We start from the raw sequence: 24,566 nt of genomic DNA, 5'->3' as shown, positions 1-24,566 counted from the left end.
AAATGAAATGAGCTGGATGTCCTCTGACTGTCTGTCTGTAACCCACAGACCCAGAGTGCCTCGCTGAGACTGGTTCAGATGAGTCATTGGTGTGTGTTCATGTGTGTGATTTGGCTTCACCAAGGAGTCATCCATTGGGATCCCTTCTCCTGTAACCATGACAATGCTAATTGTGCAGGGTAAGGGTGAGTATTCTAAACCACACAATGGTCAATTATGACATACTCACACACACACAGCACAACAGGTCATGTTTCTGATGATTACTTAATTAGTGCCCCTCTCTTTCACGCTTATTCACTCAAAACATGTACCCTTGTATCCCCTCTATTTGGTTCCCATGCAACCTCAGCTTGAATTACCATTGCTAAGCTGCTAACCATTGAAATGTATTTTCAGGTCTTTACATTGTTATTCAATACCCACCTCCATAAACCACAACCTGAAGCTTTCTTCAGGAAGAAGTTCTACATGCAAGGGTCAGTCCAGTGTTTGTCCACCGAGAGGAGCAGCAGTCAGAGGTCAGACACAGGTTCTTGTCAAAAACAGACGTTTTTTTTATTCTTTACGTGAGATACAGTAAACAAAAACAGCAGCTCTGCGGGCAGTGTAACAACAGGTAAACAACACTGTGGGAGAGGGACAGTCATGTTTACACAGTGGCTGGTTCGATCCTCGGCTCCTCCGATCTTTGTGCCGACGTATCCTCTGGCAAGATACTGAACCCCAAATGTGTGTTAGAGCGCTACAGCGCTCTCTCTATATATAGAACAAGCATGTGTGTTAATGTGTGTGTGAATGGGAGAGTGTGACCTGTAGCGCTTTGAGTGGGTGACGTGACAGGAAAGGCACCACATGAATGCAGTTTATTTACAGTGTACTGGATAGATGAGTTTGGCCCTAACAATCTTCACTGGCAGCCATGTTGGTACAGTACCACATTCCTGTTTTTGTGTTGTGCTGTGTTTGTACTATTCTTATATTTTTAAGCCAGCAACTCTAGAGATGCATTTCTACAGGAGTACGACCAGGTTCTCAGAACTGCAGATACTACTATTCCCAGCACTTGCAATGACTTCATTATTTCCTATTTCTGACGGTTCAAATGCCTTCTAGGGAAAAAGTCTTTATTAGTACCCTGGATTGCTTATAATTAAAACTCGAATTTCAAAAGAGCATTCCATCTTTTTTGGAAAAATTACTGTGCCATCTTTCCCAGAGATTGATGAGAAGATAAATAGTTTTATCCTTGAAGCTTGATCCTCTCTGTTAGCTAATTAAAGACACGTCTAAAAGCCACCTGGGATTTGCTCAGTCACTGGAAGTTATGCACATATTACAATGAGAGCAAGACTTTTGAGATGCTGCACACAGTCATGGCACTCAGCTGTTGATCAAGAAATCCAAATCCAAATGTTTCTATTTATGCTAGCAGTTTCTCTTTTCCTCAACTCCTTGTGCTAAGCTCAGCTAAAAACATCCTGGACATATCTCTACCCCTGACACGCAGGCATGAAATGATGTTGATCTTCTCATGTGACTCTGAGTATATTTCCCCAAATGTTCACTTTTTATGAGAGGTGGAATTGATTTCTGCATGTTAGACTGAAGCTACACTTGTGCTTCTATGAAGATTCACATAAATGTCTCTGTGAACCTATGCGGTGAAGTGTGGTAGAGGAGACCACAGGTGTACAACTCCCAAATCTCAACAACATACATGTTATACAAGCCGTACATACAAGTGTAAAAGAGACAAATGATCATCTCTGAATGACCCCCATGTATGTTCCCCTGTGTGAAGCCCAGACACAGCCGGTGTTTGCTGTGAGTGTCCTGTTGTTGATGTAGTCTTAGCATCTGTGACCCAGCTACTGTCAGCGTCCTACTTTGAATAGATTTATAAACAAAAGTATTTTAACTTCTTTTGTCAGTTACTGTGACATTTTGTTTAATTACCAATGACTGGTGCCTGTCTTGATGTTATAGTAGTCTAGATGCAAGTGACAATGAGCCGGTTTTCACTTGCTACATCAAAGTTCATTTTGAGCACCTGCTGGATGTACAAAACTCCCTCTTTAGGAGAAGTGCAGCAGTTTGCTCTTCTGTCTTCAAATTGAAGTTGTGGTTTGGATTAGCTGGTCAGTGGCAGAAGAAAGAGCATAGTTACAGATCAGCATGGCACTAGTAGTACAGCCTGACCAAACTCTCTGTGTGAGGTTGTGTATGTATAGCAGGAAGGACTGGACCAAGACTGAGGGGGTTGAGCTGCAATGTTTCCCTGTTGAGTGTGTCCTGGTCTGCTGCCACACTAACAAGTTGCCTATGTCTTTCATGTGCTTTGACTTCATTCAGGGTGAAACATGGCACCTTGAGAAGAAGCGAGGGGATGGACAGACTGTAGACATGTACTGTGCAGAACATCAGTTTAAAAAGGGATGGGAGCTACTTGGAGTGATGGATACAGGAATTGAAAGGTGAATGGACTTTGAGGGATTTTAGCCCTAAAAATGGTGAGTGTTACAGTGAGAAGGATCTAAATGTGGAAGAAATAAACACTAGAGGAGGAATATTTATCAAAACTGTTTGCATCTTCTGATTTGGAGTTAAGTAAACAGATTAACAGACATCCCAGTCTGTCCAGAGTTAGTCTATCTTCACATTGTCTGGGGAGGAGGTGGTCCATGAATAGATTTAGTCACACATTGGCTAAATGGTCAGCGCCTCCATCACAGAGAGCAGGCTAAAGCTTTGCACACTGTGTCAGGTTTTAGCTTTCAGTGCTCCAGGTAAATGTCCAGTTGTAAAATACAGCTGTGAGGGAGGAATTGTGCTCTGCCTGCAAAACTACTTTACTGTAATAGTGTTTTCCTTAAACAAGGATTTACTTTTAGGGCCAATCCAAGGTGTGAGAGAATAAGAGTAAAGAGATAACATTGACAAGTAGAAGGCAGTGACCACAGGTTGATAATAAGGTAAATGTTGATGTCCTGAGGCCATACACTGCTAACAGCAGGCTTTTGTGTAGCACCAATAAGAATATAATGTGACAGTTGGTACCAGTGGTTGGTGATGAGGGTCAGGGTGAGAGGGTACAGTTAAGACTTCAGGGTCTTGGTGCCTTACAGGACTGGCAGCAGGCCTTTCTGTAGTACCAATGGGAACACAGTTTCACCTTTAGGACTAGGGCACAGTTGGCCGTTGGTTTATCCTGGCATGAGTCATCCACTGCTACTGATGCTGCTGGGGCCGCTGCTGGATAAACACATAAAAGCCTTTAAAATGATGAAATCCAACTATAAACATAAGAATCTCTTTCTGTCTGTACTTTGATTTTCTCGAAACCCGCTCATCAGATCAACTTCAAACTTTGCAGGTGTATTGCTGAGGACCAGATGAAGTGCAGCATCAGCTGCAAAGGTTTTTGGATGAGTGGTTGTAGAGGAAATTGACAGAGATTCCTCCATTTATTTTAAAGTCTGTGTAAAGCAAATTCAGAGATTTGTCTGTAGACTCATTATTTATGTTTGAAAATAGTTCCTGAAAACATGTCTAAAGACTGTAAACTCTGTATTATAGCACAGTTTTTCATCAGTTTCATTCTCAGGATATTATGGGCGGGTCTGAAACAGTGGCTCAATGGTGCACTGGAGCCACCACTCAGCATAACCCCGCCCCTAAGACTGTAAACTATAAACTAAACTACAAACAGCAGCGCTGCATTAGCACTGCTCATGCTTGTCTTGCTCAACTGCCAGTCATTAGAAGTTTTGCCAGTTAGCTATGCCGTCATCCCACAAATACATCTTGCCTAGATGCTATAGTTTGCAGAACAGCTCAGTCATCACCTTATTTAAACTTTCAAACACTTTAAGCTTTAAACTGTCATTTCTACACATTTCAAATCATTAAGAAATTGTCTTCAGGCTCTGAATGACTCAGAACTGACATGTGCTGCACCAGTATGTAAGAAAAGGAAAAAGTCTAAATGTTCCAACTAATCCATTAGGGCAGTGTTTTCTCACAGTGACGCATCTCAGAGTTAATTTACCCTCCACTAATGAAGCTGAAAGTACACTGAAATGTTGCATCAGTTCCAGTGAATGCGTACACTGTGTTTTGTTTTTGTACCTGGTGCTTCTGTTGGACAGCTCTGGATTTCACAGCTCTGTCTGGCTTCTGGCTTTGAGGGCAGAGTCACAGCTGTGGCCCCTGGTTACCAGCTCCTCTCCCTGGTAACACTTGACTTCTCGAACCTGGACACCACTCCCACAGGTCTTACTGCACTGGGGAGATGGGGGGGCAGAATTTTTCATTTTTGTCTATATATTATTGATGATCAGACAGCTGGACAAAGAACACAAGATTTATTTGACATTAAAAAATATACAGGTAGCCACCCGTGGTTGTAGATCATTGTGGTAGTGCACTGGTTGATGCATCAGTAGGGTAGGCATACAGGCAGGTAAAGTTACCTGGGACCATGATGTAGTGAACCATTTGGAGCAGGGTCTCTGGAAGCAGGAGGAGCTGGTCTCTGGTTTGTTGATTTGGTCACAGCTACTATCTGGAAACTCTTTGAACACACCATCTTCCAGCCCAGCACACACCACCTGACGCCACCGCACACCACGGCCACAGGTAGCGTTACACTGACACACCCACAACAGAACAGAAAACAACTTAAATATCTGTGTGGACTGAGCCGAACCCAGGCAAGACATGCACTGTCAAAGACCTGTCAGAAATGCAACTTCCACAGGCTGGTTGTTTACCTGTTGCCATTCCTGTTCGACCCAGTGGGCGGCACAGTTTCTGTCACCACAGGGATGGATGGCCAGCGGGCGCAGTGCTTGATCACACTGCTCCTCTGACATCACTAGCCCACCTGATGATCGACATGTCACTGCACGCACCATCCTTCCCTCTCCACACACACCTGAGCACTGGCACAAATACAGACATTTGGAAATTAAGTGTAAAACTGAAGTTATGATTTTTGCTAACTAAGTATTAAATGAGAAGTATTAAAATGCCTGTTCTGGTATGTGCCCAGTGTGTGTGTATACTATGCTAAAGCTGTGTGTGTTATTAGACATACAGGTCCCCAGTCAGAAACTGTCCATCTTCTGTCACAGAGTGGGCCCTCACATTCCTGACTTTGTTTTGGCTGAGAGGACTTGTTACATAAACTCATTTCCATGGAGCAACGAACCTCCCGAGTCCGAACACCCCGAGAGCCACAACGTGCGGAACACTAAAACACACGCGCACACACACACATGTCAAAAAACAAACTGAATGTCATGTTATAGAAATTTGAAATCAGTTTTTTCTATGGCCCATAAATTCACATCTGTTGGTATCAGTGTTACAGCACTCTGCATTGAGGAACATTTATTCAACACTGCACAGTTGTGCTGCTGTGTTTACTGTCAATGCTTCACTGGTACTTTATGCTGTGAAGGGTCTGACAAATTCTGTTTCAAAAATCTGAAAAGAACACAGAGAACTGGAGCTCAGCTGGGCACAGCTTCGTAATGGAGAGTGGAACCACTTCAGGACTCATCAACTGTAAGATGGAGGGGGTCAGGTAGCCAGAAGTCAGTTCCATGGGTCAGGGCCAGGTGTTGGCATTGGATTCAGTAATGCAGGCCTTGTAATGGTATGTGGTGGTAGAGAAAGCTACGAAACAACACTGTGAGGTGGTTCATTTGCCTAGTGAAGATGCCTCCTAGCTGCCTCTGTTTTTGGAAATCCAGGAAGAGCAGGAAAGTCTCTAAAGACATTTTGGCTGTTCTACTTTCCCCATGGCTCAGAAATTCATATAGATGTATAGAAATAGATGGATGTCTGGGTCACTCATCATTTTTTGTTTTAAGTTTGAGATTTTAGATTTCAAATCCAGTTTAGTGTCAGGTTAAACTTTTTGTTTCAGCTACTGAATCAATTTTCACGTTTTGATACGGACACTGAAAGGCATCACACAGCAAGATGGTATCCAAATCTGAATTTGATGACAATACCATCAACATCATTGCACATCACAACATCAGAAACAATACACTGTTGCTTTCTGTGTTACCTCTGACCACTCAGACACCTCCCACTGTGGTCCGCAGCTCTGGCCCAGGCAGACCTTTCTATTAGCAGGTTTGTGCAGGTCATGTGACAGACACAATGAATCGTAGACAGAGGAGTCGAGACCGGGTGACAGCATCTTCCAGCAGCGCACAGTGCGGTACTGAACACCCTCACCACAGGTTCGAGAGCACTCACTCCAACCACTGGTCTCCCATCTGAGGAGAGAGTAGTGAGATAGTGTAGTTAGCGAGGTCTCCAGACAGTTAATAATACTTCAGGGGTATTTAGTAAAACCATTTCAGTCACATTAAGAGATGTTATTCTTTCTTCTAGCAAAATTTCAAATTTCTACCTCTGTATGACATTCTTGTTATAATATTAAAGAACATATTAAAGACACTGTGTGTAGCATTTTGATTTTGTGATGGCATAGTTTCTTGTTTGTAGAAAAAATGCCAGTGAGATTTAATAATGTACAGATTATTGTTGCATTCAGCTCAATCATCTCTGCATCCTCAAGTCACTTCAATGGCAACATGGAAATGGTGATCGTGCTTTCCTGTCAGTGTCTCTTTTGTTACTACCACTGGGGATCACCAGTGTCAAAAATGTTCAAATTCTACGCAAATCCTTGCTAATTTTTCAAGAAAATAAAAATCTGTAAGATAAGTGAAACTACTATGCTAGGTCTGCATGACTCAACAACGGTATGTAAAGCTTTGAAATAAAGCAGATAAAATTTAGGGGCTTTGACTTGAGATACATAAACCCTTTAATTCAATTAATTTCTGGACATGCAGGCCATTGTTACTTTTGGAATCTTAACTTTTAAATTTCTGCATCTTTAAATTTAACTACACAAATTCAGATAGTGTCTCATCGCTTCTTTGCCATTTGTGAATGAAACCTTGCTAAACTACAAAGACTTTAGTAAACCTTGTTATGTGTAGTTTGTCAGTAAGTTAAATTAGAAAAGGCAGAACCTTGGAGGACATTCCTTTCCAGTGCAGAACTCATGTGTGGGCTCTGGCCTGGTCAGAGAGTCACAGTAACTGTCATCCACTTCAGTACCATCATATCGAACACACAGGGCATAGCTAGTGGTGATTCCTGGTAACAAACACAGACACACAGTGTTCACAGACTGCAGACATAGATCAGCAACATACAGTCTATGTGCACTATGATGCATGTACAGCTCTTTGTGTGTATTATAGGAAGATAAACAGGAAGCACAAGTTGATATCAGATGATAACAGTGAAGGCAGAAGTGAAGAATTCTGGTCCGTTATTTTCTCTGGTATTACACCTCATTATGTTTATCATACTACTACAATTCAAGGGACACTTACCAAAGAAAAAGAGAGAAGCTGTGTCATCTATGTACATTTAGGTCAGTTTCACCAATGACTGTTAACTGGTAATGCAGCGAGAGGGTTGCTATGGTTACCTGCATTTTAATAAACTTAATTGGAACAATGTTTGTCTGTGGTCAAGTGAGGACATCTGATATGCAATTTGACAGGCACCTACAATATCAGCCAATCAAACATAAATATTGTCTATAGCCATGGCAGAACAATTTTCACAAGCTGTGTTATTAGAGATTCAAATTGGATAAATATGGGTATTATCATATTAGTACTTGCATAACAATACACATTTATCATACATATGAGTACATATAAGTTTACCTGTTGTACAGGTTGAGCTGCATGGAGCATAAGCAGAAACCTTCCAGCGATACATGTCTGCCAGACTAATATCTGGGTCCAGACCCACATCAAAGTCATTGCTAGACAGAGACAGAGACAGGCAAGTACAGTTTTGAAACCTGATGTTTTTCCTCATTCATTTTACAAAATTCATACAGAAAGTATGTTAAGTGATATTGTAAACATTGAGAGAAAGAACTAGAGCTACAAACAAACCAGAGACTGATTTGTGTTGGTTTCAGTTTCAGTTGGACTATAGATTATTATTATTGTAAACACAAAGACATATGATTCTGTATAATGATCTGTAATGATGATTTTCCAGCTGCTTCACTGTTACTTTCCCTGCCTGCACTCTATTGTCATGCACACATGCATTTATGAAATACTGATCAGAAACCTGGTTAATTGTATACATGGCAAACAAATCTGTTTTCTCTAATTCCCTCCTCTGATTACGGAAACCAGGTTTCTTGTTTATGTGACTTTGAAGAAATTAGGTTATTTAAACAAGCCAACTATAACCTGGTACATGTTAATACACTGATTAAAACTGCTAAGCACAGAGTAAATGAATGATCATTAGGATTATGAGAGTGTAATGTAGTAAGCACTAAAGACTGAAGCCATTAAACATTATATGGTATAAATGTGTAGTGAATTACATCTCACAGCATCAGTGGTCTGTAAATATCTTCTCCACAGCTGTTCCCTCATACCTCTCTGTGTTGGCTGCCTGGACTGCAGACACCTGTTGCAGCTGAACCAAGATGGCTGTGTGTGTGTCTGAGTGTTTGCCAGGTTCCATTTCTATGTGTGTAACAGAGTGTGTGTCAGTAACCGTGAGCATATCTGAGTGTATTTCCAACTGTGTGTCTTTGTGTGTTTCTGTGTCTGCAGAGGACACTGTTTCCACGTGTGTTTGTGCTGGTGAATGTGGATCACTATCAGTGAGTGTGTGTTTAGCAGAGTATGTGTTTGACTGTGTGGGATGGTGTGTGTTGGTTGTCTGGTTGTACTGTAGGTCCTCCAGCAGCATATATGGAGCCTCTTCAGGCAAGGGTGCAGACTGAACACTCTGACTACCTGTGAATGGACATAAAAAATGATTATTATTTAAATATTAAGTTAAACTTATTTACTAATGTATTTTACAAAAAATGTATGTACTGTGTATTTTTAATCTTAGGATTTACTTTTTAAAAAGTTACTAAACTAAACTTAGATTTTATTTGTCTCTGTTGGTCACTTTTATAATCTATTTTCTCTTTACATGGAGGTAAGGTCAAGTACAGCTGCTGGAATTGCTGGAATTACTAGGACATGGTTAGTCTCTATGTTTAAACAGGGCAGTGCTCTTCCAGTCACTTTATTCCTCTCTTACCCAGTCACTTTGTGCGAAGGATTTGCCAAATGCCTCCAGATGAGAGAATGGGATGGAGGGATGGATGTAAGTAAGGATGGGCACCCAATAACATAATGCCTGTCACTGGCACAGCATTTTTGGTCTATGTAATAATTTTCAAAAAATGCTAAACTCTCAGTTATTTAAAAAAGCTTAATTTGTCTTTCCTACCTGGGTAAGAGTGCACTAAAGTGTTATCATCAGTAGTGGACGGCTCATCAATCGAATTGGAGGAACTCCCTGTTCATAAGAACAGAATAACAAAAAGATAGACAATGAGACAAATAGATAGATACAGTATAGTAACGACAGACAGACAGGCAGGCCAATAACACTACGACACAGGACAATGGGAAACAACATAGTGAACATTTTGCTCATGTTAAGGCCAGTACATGCTCCAAAAGAGGTGCTTGGACAGTCCAAAAATGTATGAGTGTCTGAAAGCATCAAATCTATAACTTTCCAAGTCTGTCAAATCGACATTTACACCAGCGATTGGCCAGGTGTACATTGGATCCAGACCAAATCATCCAGGACAATATATCAGTCATAATAGCTTCTCATAGATATATGTTGGTATATATGTTGGCCAGTGAAAAACAAGGGGTGTATGTCACCATTACATATTTTGTCCACCAGTAAGCACTAATAAGTAAAAATGTCTCACTCAGTACATACTGCATCTTAGTCACAGTTCCTTAAAAACATGTCAGAGATCCTTATCAAAAATGTTGGTTTGTCTTATGAAAAAACTATCAACCCTCAAATACTAATATCCAGAAATCCATGGTGTGCATGAGTGTAAAGGGCAGACCAAAGAGTGGGCTACAAAAAATACCAATTTCAAAGCAGCAGTAGCAGCCACTGGTTAAGATACATTGCTCTGGAATTGTTGGACATCCCAAAAAACCTGTTTCATATTACTGTTATCAAATACTATTTTAAAAAGCAAAAAAGTTAATCATTAGAAGACAGATCAATCTTTGACTCACGGTAGCCAGATGGTGCAGGAGGTCCCTGCTCTTCCACGTCATTGAGGCTGAACACATGACTGGTGATATCAGCCGGTCTGTAGACCAACATGGCTGCTGGCGGTGGAGGGCTGGGTGTTCGGATTTCCCACACAACTTCCTCCTCCTCATCTTCCTGCAGCTGGATATCTGATTGGTCATCATCTACCAACTGGGTGTTGTAATGATGGTAAGATGTCGTGCTCCCTCTGCTGTGGTTGGTGAAATTAACCTGACCCTCTCTCACGTCCTCATTTACCACATTATAGGTGAAGTTGAGATGGGAGCGGCCAGGACTTGTAGTGACGCCCTCTGCAGCAGTCATGTCATAAGACTTAAGGGGGATGGTGTACTCGTAGGTGATATGGGGTAGCTTTCCGTTCAAGTTGTAGTACTACATGCACAAGGAAAAAAATTATACTGATATTGATTAACCACTTCAATTCATGTAATTCGATCATGTTTTATAGGTAAAAATAAACACAGATACTTTTATTTACAAAATGTGTGAGTGTGTGTGTGTGTGTGTGTGTGTGTGTGGTGTGTGTGTGTGTGTGTGTGCATGTTTATGAGGTGTCAAATGATTCAGCCCACTAAGCACAAGTACATTTACAGTGTGCCTGCTATGGCTATACATGTACATTTGTGAACAGCAGCAAATGCCACTTCGATACACTGCACATCACAGTTTGATAGATATCTAGGTGTGTGTGTGTGTGTGTGTGTGTAGCTACATGTTGTGAGAGGAGCACATGTCATATTTGGTGTGTTGCTGCAATGCCTACACACCTACACTCTAACATGCCTAATCCATATAATGACATAGATCAATGTGAAATATAACATTATTATTTATTTTTTGTCATCTTCTTTCATTTTAGGAATATCAGCACACACACTGGACAGAAGAACTGCAGATACAGTGGAGATGGCTGTCAGAGAGTGGATCACTGGGAAATAAAATATGGGAAGACTTGTAAAATATGCCTCCATTACCAGTTTTAATCCAATACTGTAATGAAAAAACACTTTAATTTCAAAGGCAGAGGAGGAATAACAGTTATTGACAGTTAATTAGTGTGTGAATTCTTTAGTTATGGCCAAAATTGTCTTGACCTTTGACCACCAAAATCTAAACACTTCATCTTTAAGTCCAAGTGAATGTTCATACCAAATTTGAAGCTGTTACTGAGATATCGCGTTCATTGAGAATGGGACAGACAGACAAACGGACAACCTGAAAATATGCTGGTGCAGAGACATAATAAACTGACCAGTTTTCACAACAACAACATGAAAAAAGAGAACCACCAAACAGGACATGCTCTCCACTTTATGTACTTGTTATGTTGATATCTATCAAAGGTGCAGTGTGTTGATTTGGCAGATGGGAACATCTGAGATTACATGTACACGCATCTTATTTTACACATGCACAAGCTCTGTCAATTTGTGTAAATTCAACATCTATATGAAATGACACTGTCAGCATGACACAGACGTCACATGGTGTAATGCCTCCATTGTGTGTCTATGAAAAATGCTGCTGCACGTTCAGAGGTTTGGTCAGACATCTTAATTTAGTGCTAATGTGGTGTTTGGTGTTAGTTGGCTGAATCATTAGACACCTCATAGTATGTGTTTGTGTATGTGAGTGTAATACCATGACATTGAGGCCCTGCAGTGTTGGTCCCTGGGCAATGATGTACTCCAGCCCATCAGAGAACACACTGCTTGGACGTCGATATTTAAACACTGTTCCTGCCACATGGAAGTTTTGAGGGTTGTCAAAGACAGTTTTCCCGTTGAAGAAGAAATGACCACCTTCATCTGACAGGGCTAGATATGAGGGGAACCATGATGGGGAGGGATTAAGAAAGTGATACTCTAAAACTGGGTCAGAACCCGAACATACCTACAGAAAGATGAATCTCAAGATGAATTTTTACAATACAATATAGTTACTGGTTCTTGTTTTGAAAATTCTAATTCTGAAATTATCAAGAGACGAAAAGACCAAAATGATCTTGGTGCAGTCTTCATAAATATAGGTCCAGATCATGTTCAGTCTAACTGCTTTCACATGGATATATTAAAGCATCTATAATTTCATTATTAAAAAACACATTAAAACAACTGTTGCAGTGGTACTTTTATGCTTTAACTGGTGATTTCATACTTTCATAGTATATTGACCTTAAAGAAGCTGTAGGTTCTCACCCAGGATGTTCTCAGTCTTGTGTCTCTCTATGATCTGAATGTCTGTGGCTCCAGCTGGGATGTTGGTGATGAACACATAGCCTGATGGCAAAAATACCTACTTTAAACACAGGCAGGATTGCCTAATGAGAACTGTCATCAGTGAAACAAAAGACACATGAAACAAAAGACACTAACATGGCTAAAATGTCCTACACATCCCTGTTGGGACACTAAGCTAATCAGTATCCATCAAAAACATAGTTTCCAACTGAACTCTAGTCATGCAGATAGTTTGATTTTTTATACTATGCTCTGAGTTTTGAGACTCTAGTATTTTGGGGCCAATGCAATGAGGGAAATTGATTTTTAGTTTTTTGTTGATCAAAGCATTAACAAGACTCATGAGTTTCCAACCATTCTAGAGTTTGTGAGGCTGTACTAAGCTAAACACACTGATCTGTTGCAGGTATAATGTTTACCACTATAATCATCTTAGTTTAACTTGTTAGCATGCCAACATTTGCAAAGCTCAGGCTGAGGGGACTGCCATTAGTTTTGCAGGTATTTGGTCATAAAAAAGTGAAATTTTCATCTGATGATGGAGCTAGATGAAAAGTCTTGAGGATGACCAAAGTGATTACAACATACCGTCTGGGCATCATGAATGTCTGTACAAAGCTCTTGCCAAACCCATCAAGTAATTTAAGAGATATTTCACTAATATCTCTAGGTGAAAATGTACATGAAAACTCTGACCTGCAGGTGGTGCTATGGGAGAAGTCAAGGAATCACCAAAGTCAGTTTTCTTCATTTTTTGGGGACCAGTCTGTACAAAATGTTAAAGCCGTCCATCCAGTAGTTTTTTGAGTTATTTCAGTCATGGACCAAAGCAGCTAGCATGCCTTAACACTTATGTTTGAAAAATTCAAACAATGCTGCCCTGTTAGTGAGGATAATCCACAGATTTTTCAGTTTCTTTTTTTAAAATGTCCTTTTTTGACACTTTTATTTCCAGAATTTTCCATTGTATTGTTCTAAATGCAAAAGTTTCAATGGCAGCTGTATAAATCACACTAAAATATCTGCATGGATCGATACCACAAGAGTTAAGTGGAAAACAGTGTTTGAATTTGAATGTGAATCCAACATATTCAGCATTGTTCCACCAGTGTAATCAGATTCACCATCAGTTAACCTGACTTTCATCAAACTGGTAATTAATACTTTTCCACACAGTCTGTCTACATGTGTGTTTGTGTGTGTGTTACCTAACTGTGTGAGTGCCTTCCTATATGATCCAGAGATGCGCTGGCATGATGCCCCATTGCCTCCACATACTCCACATCTGTCCACTGTCTTACTGCTGTACAGCTCCCCATCACAACCTACAGGCTGCAGGAGATAAAAACATGGAAGACATTTAGGTTGTTATTTACTCAGTGGCTTCATTCATTCAGTCAGTCAGTTTTTCTCACTAACAAGAAACATTTGCTTTAAATCAGTGTAAATATTTATAAACAAAATATTAATTGCACTGTATTGAATACATATAATAATTATTAGTAAATCTTAAAAAAAAATGAAAACACCACTTGTCCTTGGTTGGAATACCTGACATATTCCCTCAATACAGACTCCATGGAATTTAGTATCACGGCAGAATGTACCGTCGTGGGCAGGAACTAGGAGCTGTCGCTCACCACTGATGGTTGTACACTGCAGGTCACATGGCTTATTGGAGATGCTGATGTAATCAGCTACATAGGAAATTACATAATAAAAGATATTTACTTTATTGACATGACAGTACATGATTTAAGAATAATTCAGTCTGCAAACTCCAGTTAGTTACATCTGGTAATCATTTGGGATTGCCAAGGTGCAAAGTTGCCTAGTGCAGCCTTAATTGAAGAGAGCAAATAAAAAAAACAATTGTGACTTAAAGCAACACTATGTAACTTTTGCTAAGCAGCGGCAACAACCACTCAGGCAACAAAAACAAAATTTATTGAAGGGGTTGATAAATGAAAGAAAGAATCACAGTTAGTTTTTTCTGTGTGTGATGTAGTGCTGTAAAGCATTATACACTTTATGCAGGCGTTATGCACTCCTCACAGGAGATCATACCTGCTCAACCCAAGTTACATAGTGCAAGAACAGGTATTTGGGGTGCAGATTGGCAATGAAAGAAGTGCCATTCTCCCCGTGACAAGTCAGTGTGTGATTTTGAAGCTGTTATTTTAAGGTAAAATAGTCACATAATTTTGCTTTTAATACCTTGTGAGCAGCCAGACTGAGCAAATTTCAGCAGATGCCTAACTGACAATTTTGCAACAATGTGCTTTCATTTATTCAAAAATGGACAACATGCAAGTTATGAATGTCCACGTCCAGTATAGAAAGCTAGAAAAGAATGAGGAGAGGCCATACCAAGGCTTGAACCAACAGGGTTAAAGAATGATGCCTGAACGGAGAAACAGTCAGACAGACAGACAGATAGACAGATGAAAGAGAGACTGTTTGCTATTGTACCTGGATAAAGAGGTATCCACTGGTAGTATTTTCGTCCAAAGGCTTTAGAGTTAAATTGGGAACACTGGTGCTGTTTGAAGCTAACACTGGGGTTGGGACAGGGCTGGAGAGCACAACAACACACAAAAACATACACAGACACAGAAAAGGATACCTACAGTTTAAAGGACACTTTGAGCAAGACAAGAGTTTTTTAGAGTGTTTTACAGATTTCTTCCAGTTAACCTAAGTATCAATATCAATGTAGCATCATACCTTGTTTGGACAGAGCTGGTACTGTTTAGGAGAGCCAACACAATATGAGCTGTTTATGTTCTGTGTGGTGGACAGCCTGAGACAGAGACAGGATACAACACACATAATATGGTTAATACACTGTATTACATGGATAACACACAAAATGTAGCACAAAGTAATACATTTCCATTGTCTTCAGCATCATAACCAACACAGTGACATAGGAGAGAAGGCAAGTTGTGGGCTGAGTCCCTATTCACACCTGGCAATAGAATGCATCTCCACATGCATCTTAAGTGATCACTTGTGATCAGATCTGACTTCTCTGCTTTATATGTAAATAAACACACATATTATTTCTATTTGCAAAGACCAAATGCATTGATGTTTTAAACAGTCCAGTATGATGGAAAAAGGATGAAAAAGGACAAAGAAAAATCCAGGAAAATCTAGTTCCAGACAAACCAGAGCCAAACCAAAGGTGTTTGTTGCACTGTAATACATGGACATAGCCGGCTTATGCTATTTGAGTATGTACTTCTTCTTATGCAGAGGATGACAGCTGAGTAGGCAGTCTTTCAGTGTGTAGCAGGACATATTTGCTCAGTGCAGCTTGGCTGCATTCACACCTGTACTGCATGTCAATGCCAGGTATTAACAAGGCATGTGGTTTGTACTCCCAGGAACTCTGTGCTGCCGACCCTCTCCACAGTGGTGCCATCGATGGTCAGTAGCGTGTGGTCAGTCAATGATAACCTCCTTCATTTTCCCTGTTTAGAGAAAGGCTGTTGGTTTCACACCATGCTGCTAGTAGATTAGTCTTCCCTTTAAGCTGTTTTCATCATTATTGCTGTTGTGTGCTGAGTTCACACTCCATGGGGAGTGTCCGAGCTCAGTGTGATGGTGCTGAAGGTGTACCTGCTGATTTGGACTGACCCAGTGACAAAGTCCAAGACCCAGTTGTAGAGGAAGGTGTTCAAGCCTAGCTGTCTCAGTTTCATCATCAGGTGGGATGGTTGTGTTGAAGGCTGAACTAAACTTTAACAACTTTGTTGGGTTTTCCTTTATCACCTGCCTATCAGTATATGCTGGATTAAATATGTATCTCTTAATGATGGCAAGGAATCAAAGAGCCTGTAAAGATTAAACCTGAGGATTGTCAGTTGAAGAGCTGAGGCGTCGTGGTGTATGAAAATAGAGTGGAAAAAAGAACAAAAAGAAATGTTACCATCAACAACCATCTTTTCCTGAAACCTTTCCTCAAGTAAACAGTCTACTATGCCCACACGCAGCTTATGTGACAACTTGCCCATTACGAAGAAAGAGCTCATAGAATAAACAGTGATTCACTGACATTTAGGGCTCATGATGAAAAGTTTGTTTCTATAATGAGTAGCTAGAGCAGCTGCCACTATGAGCAAATACTACTTATATACACTTCTCATACACTTGGCACAAATTCACACAGCACATTTAAAATGCTACTGACTGATGCTGATGTTACAGTCTTCCATTTTATACACTGACATCCATTTTCTTGTCCTTGCATCGCGCATGTCAGAATATACTGAGAAACACTTCTACACTCTCGAATAGGTGACATAACAATTATAATGTGATTACAAAATTTACCAGATAATACTAAAAATGTTTGTGTTCACTCAAACTGGAAAGTGAAAATAAATGATAAGCTATGATCAGATGTTACAATGGGCCTGCTAAATGATAAACTTTGCACAAAAGTGGGCATTAAGATTTCTGTTTAAAGTTTTCTATTGTGGCCGTGTGAACATACTAGCAAGTACATACATTTATGTCTTCTGGGGAAACACGAAATGTGATCAACATTAGCTGAATCTGAAGAACAGGAACAACTTTGGATTTTTTTGACAGCAAGGGAGTGAGGACTTCTTTATTCAGTTGAAACCAGCTGTTGGAAATGCATCTTGAGGGTCCCAGAACTTCAAACGTTAGCAACATTTTGCAACAAGTAACATGTGTCTGCAGCAGTTGTAACAAGAAAAATCTGAGAGTGACAGTTTATGTTCTTATGATTCTAATTCTGTATGTGTGTGTTGGGGAGGACTTAAAGAACTCCAACACAGAGTTAATGCATCTGTCTTTCATTACCATGTTAACCCCCCCAAACCCCACCCCCAACTCACACACACACACACACACACACACACACACACACACACACACACACACACACACACACACCTCGTTGGCCTATCTATGTCTCTCTTTCTTCAGCCCATCCTCCTACACTGTTTAGATGGTAAAGTAGGAGAGACAGCAGGAAGAGGTGAGCGGGAGGTCACTATGTGAGAGTGTCACATCTAATTGGTAGAGGGTGATGAGGGGAGGACAAGAGAGGAAGAGCAGACAGAAGAAAAGCAGGAGGAGAGGAGAAAAGTGGAGGAGGTGAATGAATTGCAAGGTGAGGGAAAGGTAGCAGAGTGTGGGTAAAAAGGAGTGAAGAGGAGAAAAAAGGTAAAAATAGAAAGATGAGTAAAAAGGGCAGACATGACAAGAGAAAATGGGAAGGAGAGGAACAAAGATAGGAGAAAGAAAGGGGAAAAGGGGAGACACAGAGGGCCAACAGCAAGGGCAGAGCAGCATTAATCTTAGTTGACAGAAACATCCGCAAGTCTGACAAGGGAAGGTCAAAGGTAACAAGATGGCTACAAACACACACATTCTGTCAACACTCTACCTATCTTCTGTCTGTATACGGCTGTGTCTGTACTCACTCCTCTACAGTGTGTTATTGTTGTGTATATATCTTTACATGTACATCCTTGTGTCTTATCAAATATACAAGCTTATGTTCCTTATGTTCCTGCCTGCACCAACCCAACAACTGTAACTCAACCACAATGGAATCAGCCAGTAGTCCACTTGTGCCTATTGGGTCATTTTCTGGCTTCATATTAACACACTTGTGCTGAGGTGGGTGGAATGGCACAGCCAGAAAATATGGTATAGGTATAAGTATTTGGAAAACCTCCAAAGGATTGTACCCAGGAAGAATCCTGAGCAGATGCCTGAACCACTTCAACTGGTTCCTTTCGACGTGAAGGAGCAATGGTTTTCATTGCTTGTCTGAGCTCCTTGCCGTACCCAGAGAGCCATGCACAGAGCTCCACTTACTCAAAAAATAAAGAAATTGATTTGTCTTTTAGTATGGGTAGCTTGGCCTACTCTTTTTGGCACCCTACAGAAGAAATCTGCAGTCTCATTCTTTCGGCCAGTACCCAAAACTCATGATGGTAGGTGGGGGCTGGAACATACTGTAGCTCAAATGGTAAATCAAAAGCTTTGCCCTCTTGCTCAGCAAAACTTCCCGGGAGACACAGTCATAAGCCTTCTCCAAGTCCACAAAACACATGTAGACTGGTTGGGTAAACTCCCATGAAAATTCTCTGTGTAAGGGGAGCTGTTCCACAACTACGACAGAATCTGCATTGCTCCTCCTGGATCTCAGGTTTGACAATAAAGCTGTGTCTAGTCTGAGCTACCACAGAGGGTCACTTTCATGTGTGCTTGCACCCTGAGATTATGCTTGCATTGAGAAAGGAGAATAACATTAGAAATTATTTTCCATCTATACGTGTGTGTGTGCGTGTATCCATATTAGTACCTCTGTATGAGACAGTGTCTCTCCTGACTCCTCACTCCTCCTCCACAGCTCCTGGAACAAGAGGACCAACTGGACCACTCACCCCACCACTGAAACACCTCCTCCTAGAAGAAAAATACAGTGTGATACAACCTAAACAAGCATGTAATTTCAATTTAGGTGTCAAATTTCCAGTTTGGAAGTTGGGGTTAGGGAGTATACTGGATATTAACCAGTCTTCATAACTGGGACAAGAGAAACCTCTAAGGTGATGATGGGGTTTTGTTTGCCACCAGAGTGTGGGCTTATACTGAAAACAATAGCAGCAAAAAGTGTGCATAGCTGGTGTGTGCCGTCCTTAATGGTAACCATTTATAGCCTAAACATTAACAGAAGCAGTGGTGGAGCCTGGAGACCATATGTCACCTGGCAAGAAACTTAAATTACAAAAGAGATGATGAAACAAATTAAAATGAGTGTGAGTGTGTAACTGTAGTACCTTGTTGCTCATCTGTCTGACATTCAGACTTCCATGGCTGTGTGATTGTAGATGGATGTTACGCTGCTCCACCCTCCCTTCACTTCTATCCTGGCAGACACACACCACATACACAGAGACATATATACATGAACTTGGAACATGTGTTCATGTATTAATGTAAAATATACTATAGCTGCTTCTGTCTCACAGCTTAAAAGTGAAGATAGTCTGAGTTTGGGGTTTGACATGAACTATGTCCATTTATTTACAGCATTCTAAAAAGACAGTTTACCTTTTTCATGTGATAAACTAATTATTAAACAGCACAGGTGTTCTATTTTGTCAGTATAACTAACCAGCAGGTGCAAAAATAGAAATGTTAGTTGCACCTTTTACGTGCAGATTGATGATGACAATAACTGCATTTAATAAGATGTTGGCTGTCAGTCACAAAAATGTATTAATTTACAATGGATCATCAGTCATATTGGCTATATAGTTTGTTTCCATGGCTTGAGGAAACAAGCTGATGCTCTCTGAAATGATTCATTAAGCAACATTACACTGAAGATTACAATGTTTCACTTTTTGAATAACTCCTATACTGAAAGCCACTGGTACATTGGTATACAATACTGTATATTTAAAAAAAATGTGATTCATGTTGTCATCACTCAAACAGTATCTTGCTTGTGTGAGCAAGTGGAGAAGGTTATCACTAGAATCATTACTGAAACTGCACATCAGCAAATATTAGCTTTTTTGGGGTAAGAAGATTCAGTGAGGGTCCCTGAAACATTATTACACAATATTTATCCAGATGTAAATTAAAAGTAAGTAAATGTTGCATTTGGACACCATCTGTGCAAATGTAGAATTAAAAATGGCCAAATCCGAAAATCCCCATATTGAGCTGGAAGTGGAGTTCTGGTTTGCCATGTGCCAAGTGAGTAAGGTGGTATTTTTAATTCTTTAACTGACAAACACACAGACACATCCAGGCTCAAAGTGCCACTACTGTGTTGTCTCAGCAGGGTCCTAAACAAGCCCACACAAGCTCTTTACTTTGTCAGATTACCCTCTGGCTAATTCAACACATAAACACACTATAATGTGTGTGTGTGTGTGTGTGTGTGTGTGTGTGTGTGTGTGTGGATATTTGTGAGCTGATATAGACAAAGGACAGTAACAGTACTATCAAAGCTACAAAGTAGTGGCAATTGTTTTTTTTTTGTTTTTTTCAAGACTGACAATGGGGCAGATGTCAAAGTGTTTTAAGACTAAAAAGAGTAAGTGCATTGATGATTCAAATGAAGGGCTAGAGATTACCTGTGGAATAGTCTTTAAAAAACTGGGGGTTTAAGATCAAATTAGGACCTCGTACACCCAGACTGCTGAACAGCCTATTCTTAAAATTAAAGATAGGCATCAACATAGAAGTGACCATTTATAAAACTGTTCATGGATCAACAAACACCAACCAAGTCCAAACACTAAATTACAGTTTTAAAATTAAATGTTTAAATCTAGTGCCACATTTCTGAACAGGTTGGACAAATACAGCCCAGCCACTATCAGCATGGTTGATATTATAAGCCATTACTGTGTTATTCTAGATGCATCTATATCAAGGTATATGAACAGAATTATCAATGGTGATTTAGAACCACTATATAGTTTGTCCACCAGGCAGCACTGACACATATATTTTTCACTGTTAACTGTCCAACTCAGTGCATCGTGGTAACCATTTTTATTAACCAAATTTAAGGGATTTCATTGAAATATTTGTTTATGTGTTAAACTTTTACGAATTAGATTCAGTGAAGGTAGCATTATTGGACTGAAAATCCCATTATAGCTCAGGTGTGGAGTCTCTTTTGACTTAACAAACAAATGCATGCATATGAATACATAGTGAAAATGTTGATATCTCTAAAACTGAAGATTTATTCTATTCAGACAATATTCCTTGATCATAAAATTAAGACGGGCTAGTTTTCTTAAGTGGCTCTCGGATGCTTGAATCAAAAAAGCACACTAACATTTTTCACAATACATTTTTATAGTACTAGCCTGTTGCTCAGTACTCAAAGCTGTTTGCAGCACACACAGCTGTTATGTGGATAAAAGGTGTGTGTAGTTCAATTAAGCAATTCATCTCTTCACATCTTAATAGAAAATATAATGACTACCATTTCAAACTAAGTGATGTTACCGCAATGAATGTAAACCTTTGAATAGAAAGCATTACCTCACTGTTGCTATGGTACATTACATTTGTGTGTAATAAAATGCAAGGACTGCTTTAGCAGTGTTAGAAGATGCTTTAGAAGAGTTAGAAGAGTCTTTTAATAATCTTGCCAAAACAGTATATTAGATGTCATGCCAGTTGTTGTGTGCACTACACAACTTTCCTTTTTTACTGCTTACTGTTGTCAACTTCATCCACAAAGCTCAAATTCAAATCAAAAACAGTTTTTTCTTTCATTGGCAGAAATGAATGCACTGAATTACAAATCTGTGCTAACCAGACAAATATGGGGCATTTTATCAGCTGTCTCAGGAGCATGAAAAATCAGTTCATTCATGTGCATAGAAACCAAGAAGTGTTTATCATTTAAAGGAAGAACTGTGAATGCTGTTGGTTATCAAAGCCAAGACAAAACGTGTCTGCAAACAATTGTTTGCACAGTCTTTGGTAATTCATCTGTTTAGAGTTTCAACCATGAGACCCCTAGTCACCCTGATAGGCTCGCTGGCTGTCACCACATTGTCTTCTTTACACAGTCTAACAGTCAGAGTCAGCCTTCTGGTCAGACAGCATATCAATCTGTTAGTCAATGAGCAGTTCATTTAGCCCACAGTGAACAGCACAGCCAGTGGTCAGTGATGTTACTTTCCAATGTTAAGACAGAGATGTTTTCTGTCCTGGAATCTTTGACACTGGAGTCAATGTGTTTGCTTTGCTGACACTTATTACCTCTGTCAAGTAGGTTATGTTTCCACTTTGTCTGTTGGTTTGTTTGTTTGTTTATTTGTCAGCAGGATTACATAAAAAGCACTGAACCCTTTTGCACTGGTTAAAGGGGCAGATTTTATCACTGTCCATAACATTGCTAAATATTTTTCAACATTTTGGCCTTGCATTTTGAGACAAATCAATTTTCCCAACAACAAAAAGATGAGTAAATTTAAAATATTGACTTGATTAGCTTGGATAAAATCAACAAAACCTGTGAAGTACTGTGTGTGGACCAAGCTATCAATAACAGGAATTGAAAAAAACTGAAAAAATGTCCAATGTAAGTGTGGGCCTCAACAGTACAGGATTTTCTAATAACCTAGATAATATTGGCTACTGCCACAGTTCTTTATGTCTGAATGGACTGAAGCATTTATTTCTCCTACAAAAAAGGAATAAAGGGTGGAAGGGAGTACAGTAGAGACAAACACAAGTCTCTGCAGACAACAAAACTGTGAGAACAGAACACACAAATAACACTTTAGGGTCTTACGTGAACTTCTTATTCACCTTATTTGCATTTGCAAACACTGCTTCTGTTACATCCAATGTATAAAATGGTCATGTTCAACAAAGCTGCTGTTTTTAGCCGCACCATCATAAACAAACACACAAGCTGAATGGGGGGGCAGTATGACAGTCCAAACATCTTAGCCCATTCAGAAAGTATTTTAGTCTGGTGATTAAGATAAACCACACTTAAGAGGTTACGTTCATTTGTCATTCGGTTTGATTTGAATACTTATTTTAGGGCAACCTTCGTCTTTAACGTCATAACTGGTTTGAAGAAAGGGTACACCAAACACCATTTACAGCTTACTTCATTTGTGTCACTTCACTGCTTGTTTATCGTCTAATGTAAACACATCTTAGACAGCCGTATTTCAAGTCGTCACCGATCATTCCTTGACGCAACATGCGTCCAAGCATCCCCCAAGCGTTAATTCAAGAGTATCAAGTTTTCTACGGGGTTCGCCGAGGAGAACAGTGATATTCCCGCATTAAGTAACGGTTAGCTTGCCTTCACATACACAATTTCACTATAGTTATATGGGTTTTCGAAGCTCGAACTTCTCTATGGAGTTAAATTCAGCTCAGACATTGTCGTTGCTAGGTTGATTATAACTTAGCCGAATTGAAAAATGGCTGGAATTAGAATTCATTTAAAGTGAAAACTAGACAGTGCCCTTAACGACAGGCAAGGCAGCATCAAAGTGACAGACTTGTGAAGTAACTACTCTCCATTGGGGCAAACTACCTAGTCCCCCTGGATAACTTTTAACCATTCTGCAAATGGATACATACAGCATTGTGAGGTGAACAAACTGCTATTCCGCGAGCTATTTACCTTAATGGGCCAGTTGTTCGTTAGCGGGAGAACCGGGAGGTGTAGCAGGAGAAAGGAGCAAACCGGGAGAGCTAACCCTCCGTTACCGAACATGGTTCATTCATGTCATGGACCGACAACTCTCCCCCTCCCCTTACCTCCGCTCCCCTCCAAACTCCTCTCCTTCTGCCCTCTTTCCTCCTCCCATTTCGACCCCCTTTTGATGTAGCTACGCCCTCTGGTCTGGCTCGCGCTCACGAACGTACGCACGCGCACAAGACACCCACACTTGATTTATTATTATATTTTTATTTAGGTTGTTTTGTGGTTGTTGTCGGTTTTAGTTATAGATGTTAAGTCAATACTTATAGGTCTCCTTGACCTATTTTGTATTGCCTATTTTTCAGAGGTTGTGCGTGCCGATTTTGGATTTTTAATCCATGTTTCACTGGGATTTGACGAACAAATGTGTACAGTTATCATTTAAAAAGTCAACCATAACTAAGGAGAGCTTTCTTAAACCAGCTGACGACTGTGTCCAAAAACATTTATGGGTCACAAAAACTCACTCTCCAGTCCAGCTGAACTGGAACTTTGTGATCAGTCTCCAAAAATATTCTTCGACAAATAGTTTTGTCTCATTTTCAGTTTACCAGTTAAGTTGGCTGTCATTTCCTTCAACAAGTTGTAATCCATCTGGTCTCATCAATTTTTTGTTATGTTATCACTGTCAGCCTCAAGCTGTCTCTGCAAAACTGTATTTAATCCAACATTTGAGTCTATTACTGCTGATGCCTCCTTGTTCAACACCGTGCAGCTGTTAGGTAATCATACTGTGTTGTTAAAATGCACATTGCGTTTTTGTGTTGAATACATTATATATTTGCAACTGCCAACCTGCTTCACGTTGAAATATCTTC

General features: G+C 40.1%; 1 protein-coding gene across 1 annotated transcript; it reads right to left on the bottom strand.

Moving 5' to 3' along the window:
• Positions 1–533: 533 nt before the first annotated feature.
• On the bottom strand, positions 534–23,896 carry si:ch211-267e7.3 (ADAMTS-like protein 2). Its single transcript, XM_018679635.2, is given in 21 exon segments — positions 534–3,255; positions 4,132–4,186; positions 4,188–4,286; positions 4,476–4,652; positions 4,776–4,946; positions 5,102–5,257; positions 6,086–6,299; positions 7,068–7,194; positions 7,779–7,879; positions 8,519–8,885; positions 9,376–9,444; positions 10,200–10,611; positions 11,881–12,056; positions 12,438–12,518; positions 13,688–13,811; positions 14,031–14,176; positions 14,952–15,054; positions 15,207–15,282; positions 18,835–18,938; positions 19,313–19,402; positions 23,668–23,896. Coding segments are annotated over 21 exon segments (3,090 nt in total). The 5' UTR covers positions 23,761–23,896; the 3' UTR covers positions 534–3,106.
• Between the last annotated feature and the right edge of the window lie 670 nt (positions 23,897–24,566).

Source organism: Lates calcarifer, linkage group LG4, assembly GCF_001640805.2.
Source record: "Lates calcarifer isolate ASB-BC8 linkage group LG4, TLL_Latcal_v3, whole genome shotgun sequence".
NCBI lineage: Eukaryota > Metazoa > Chordata > Actinopteri > Centropomidae > Lates > Lates calcarifer.
This window is presented reverse-complemented; position numbering and strand designations above follow the sequence as displayed.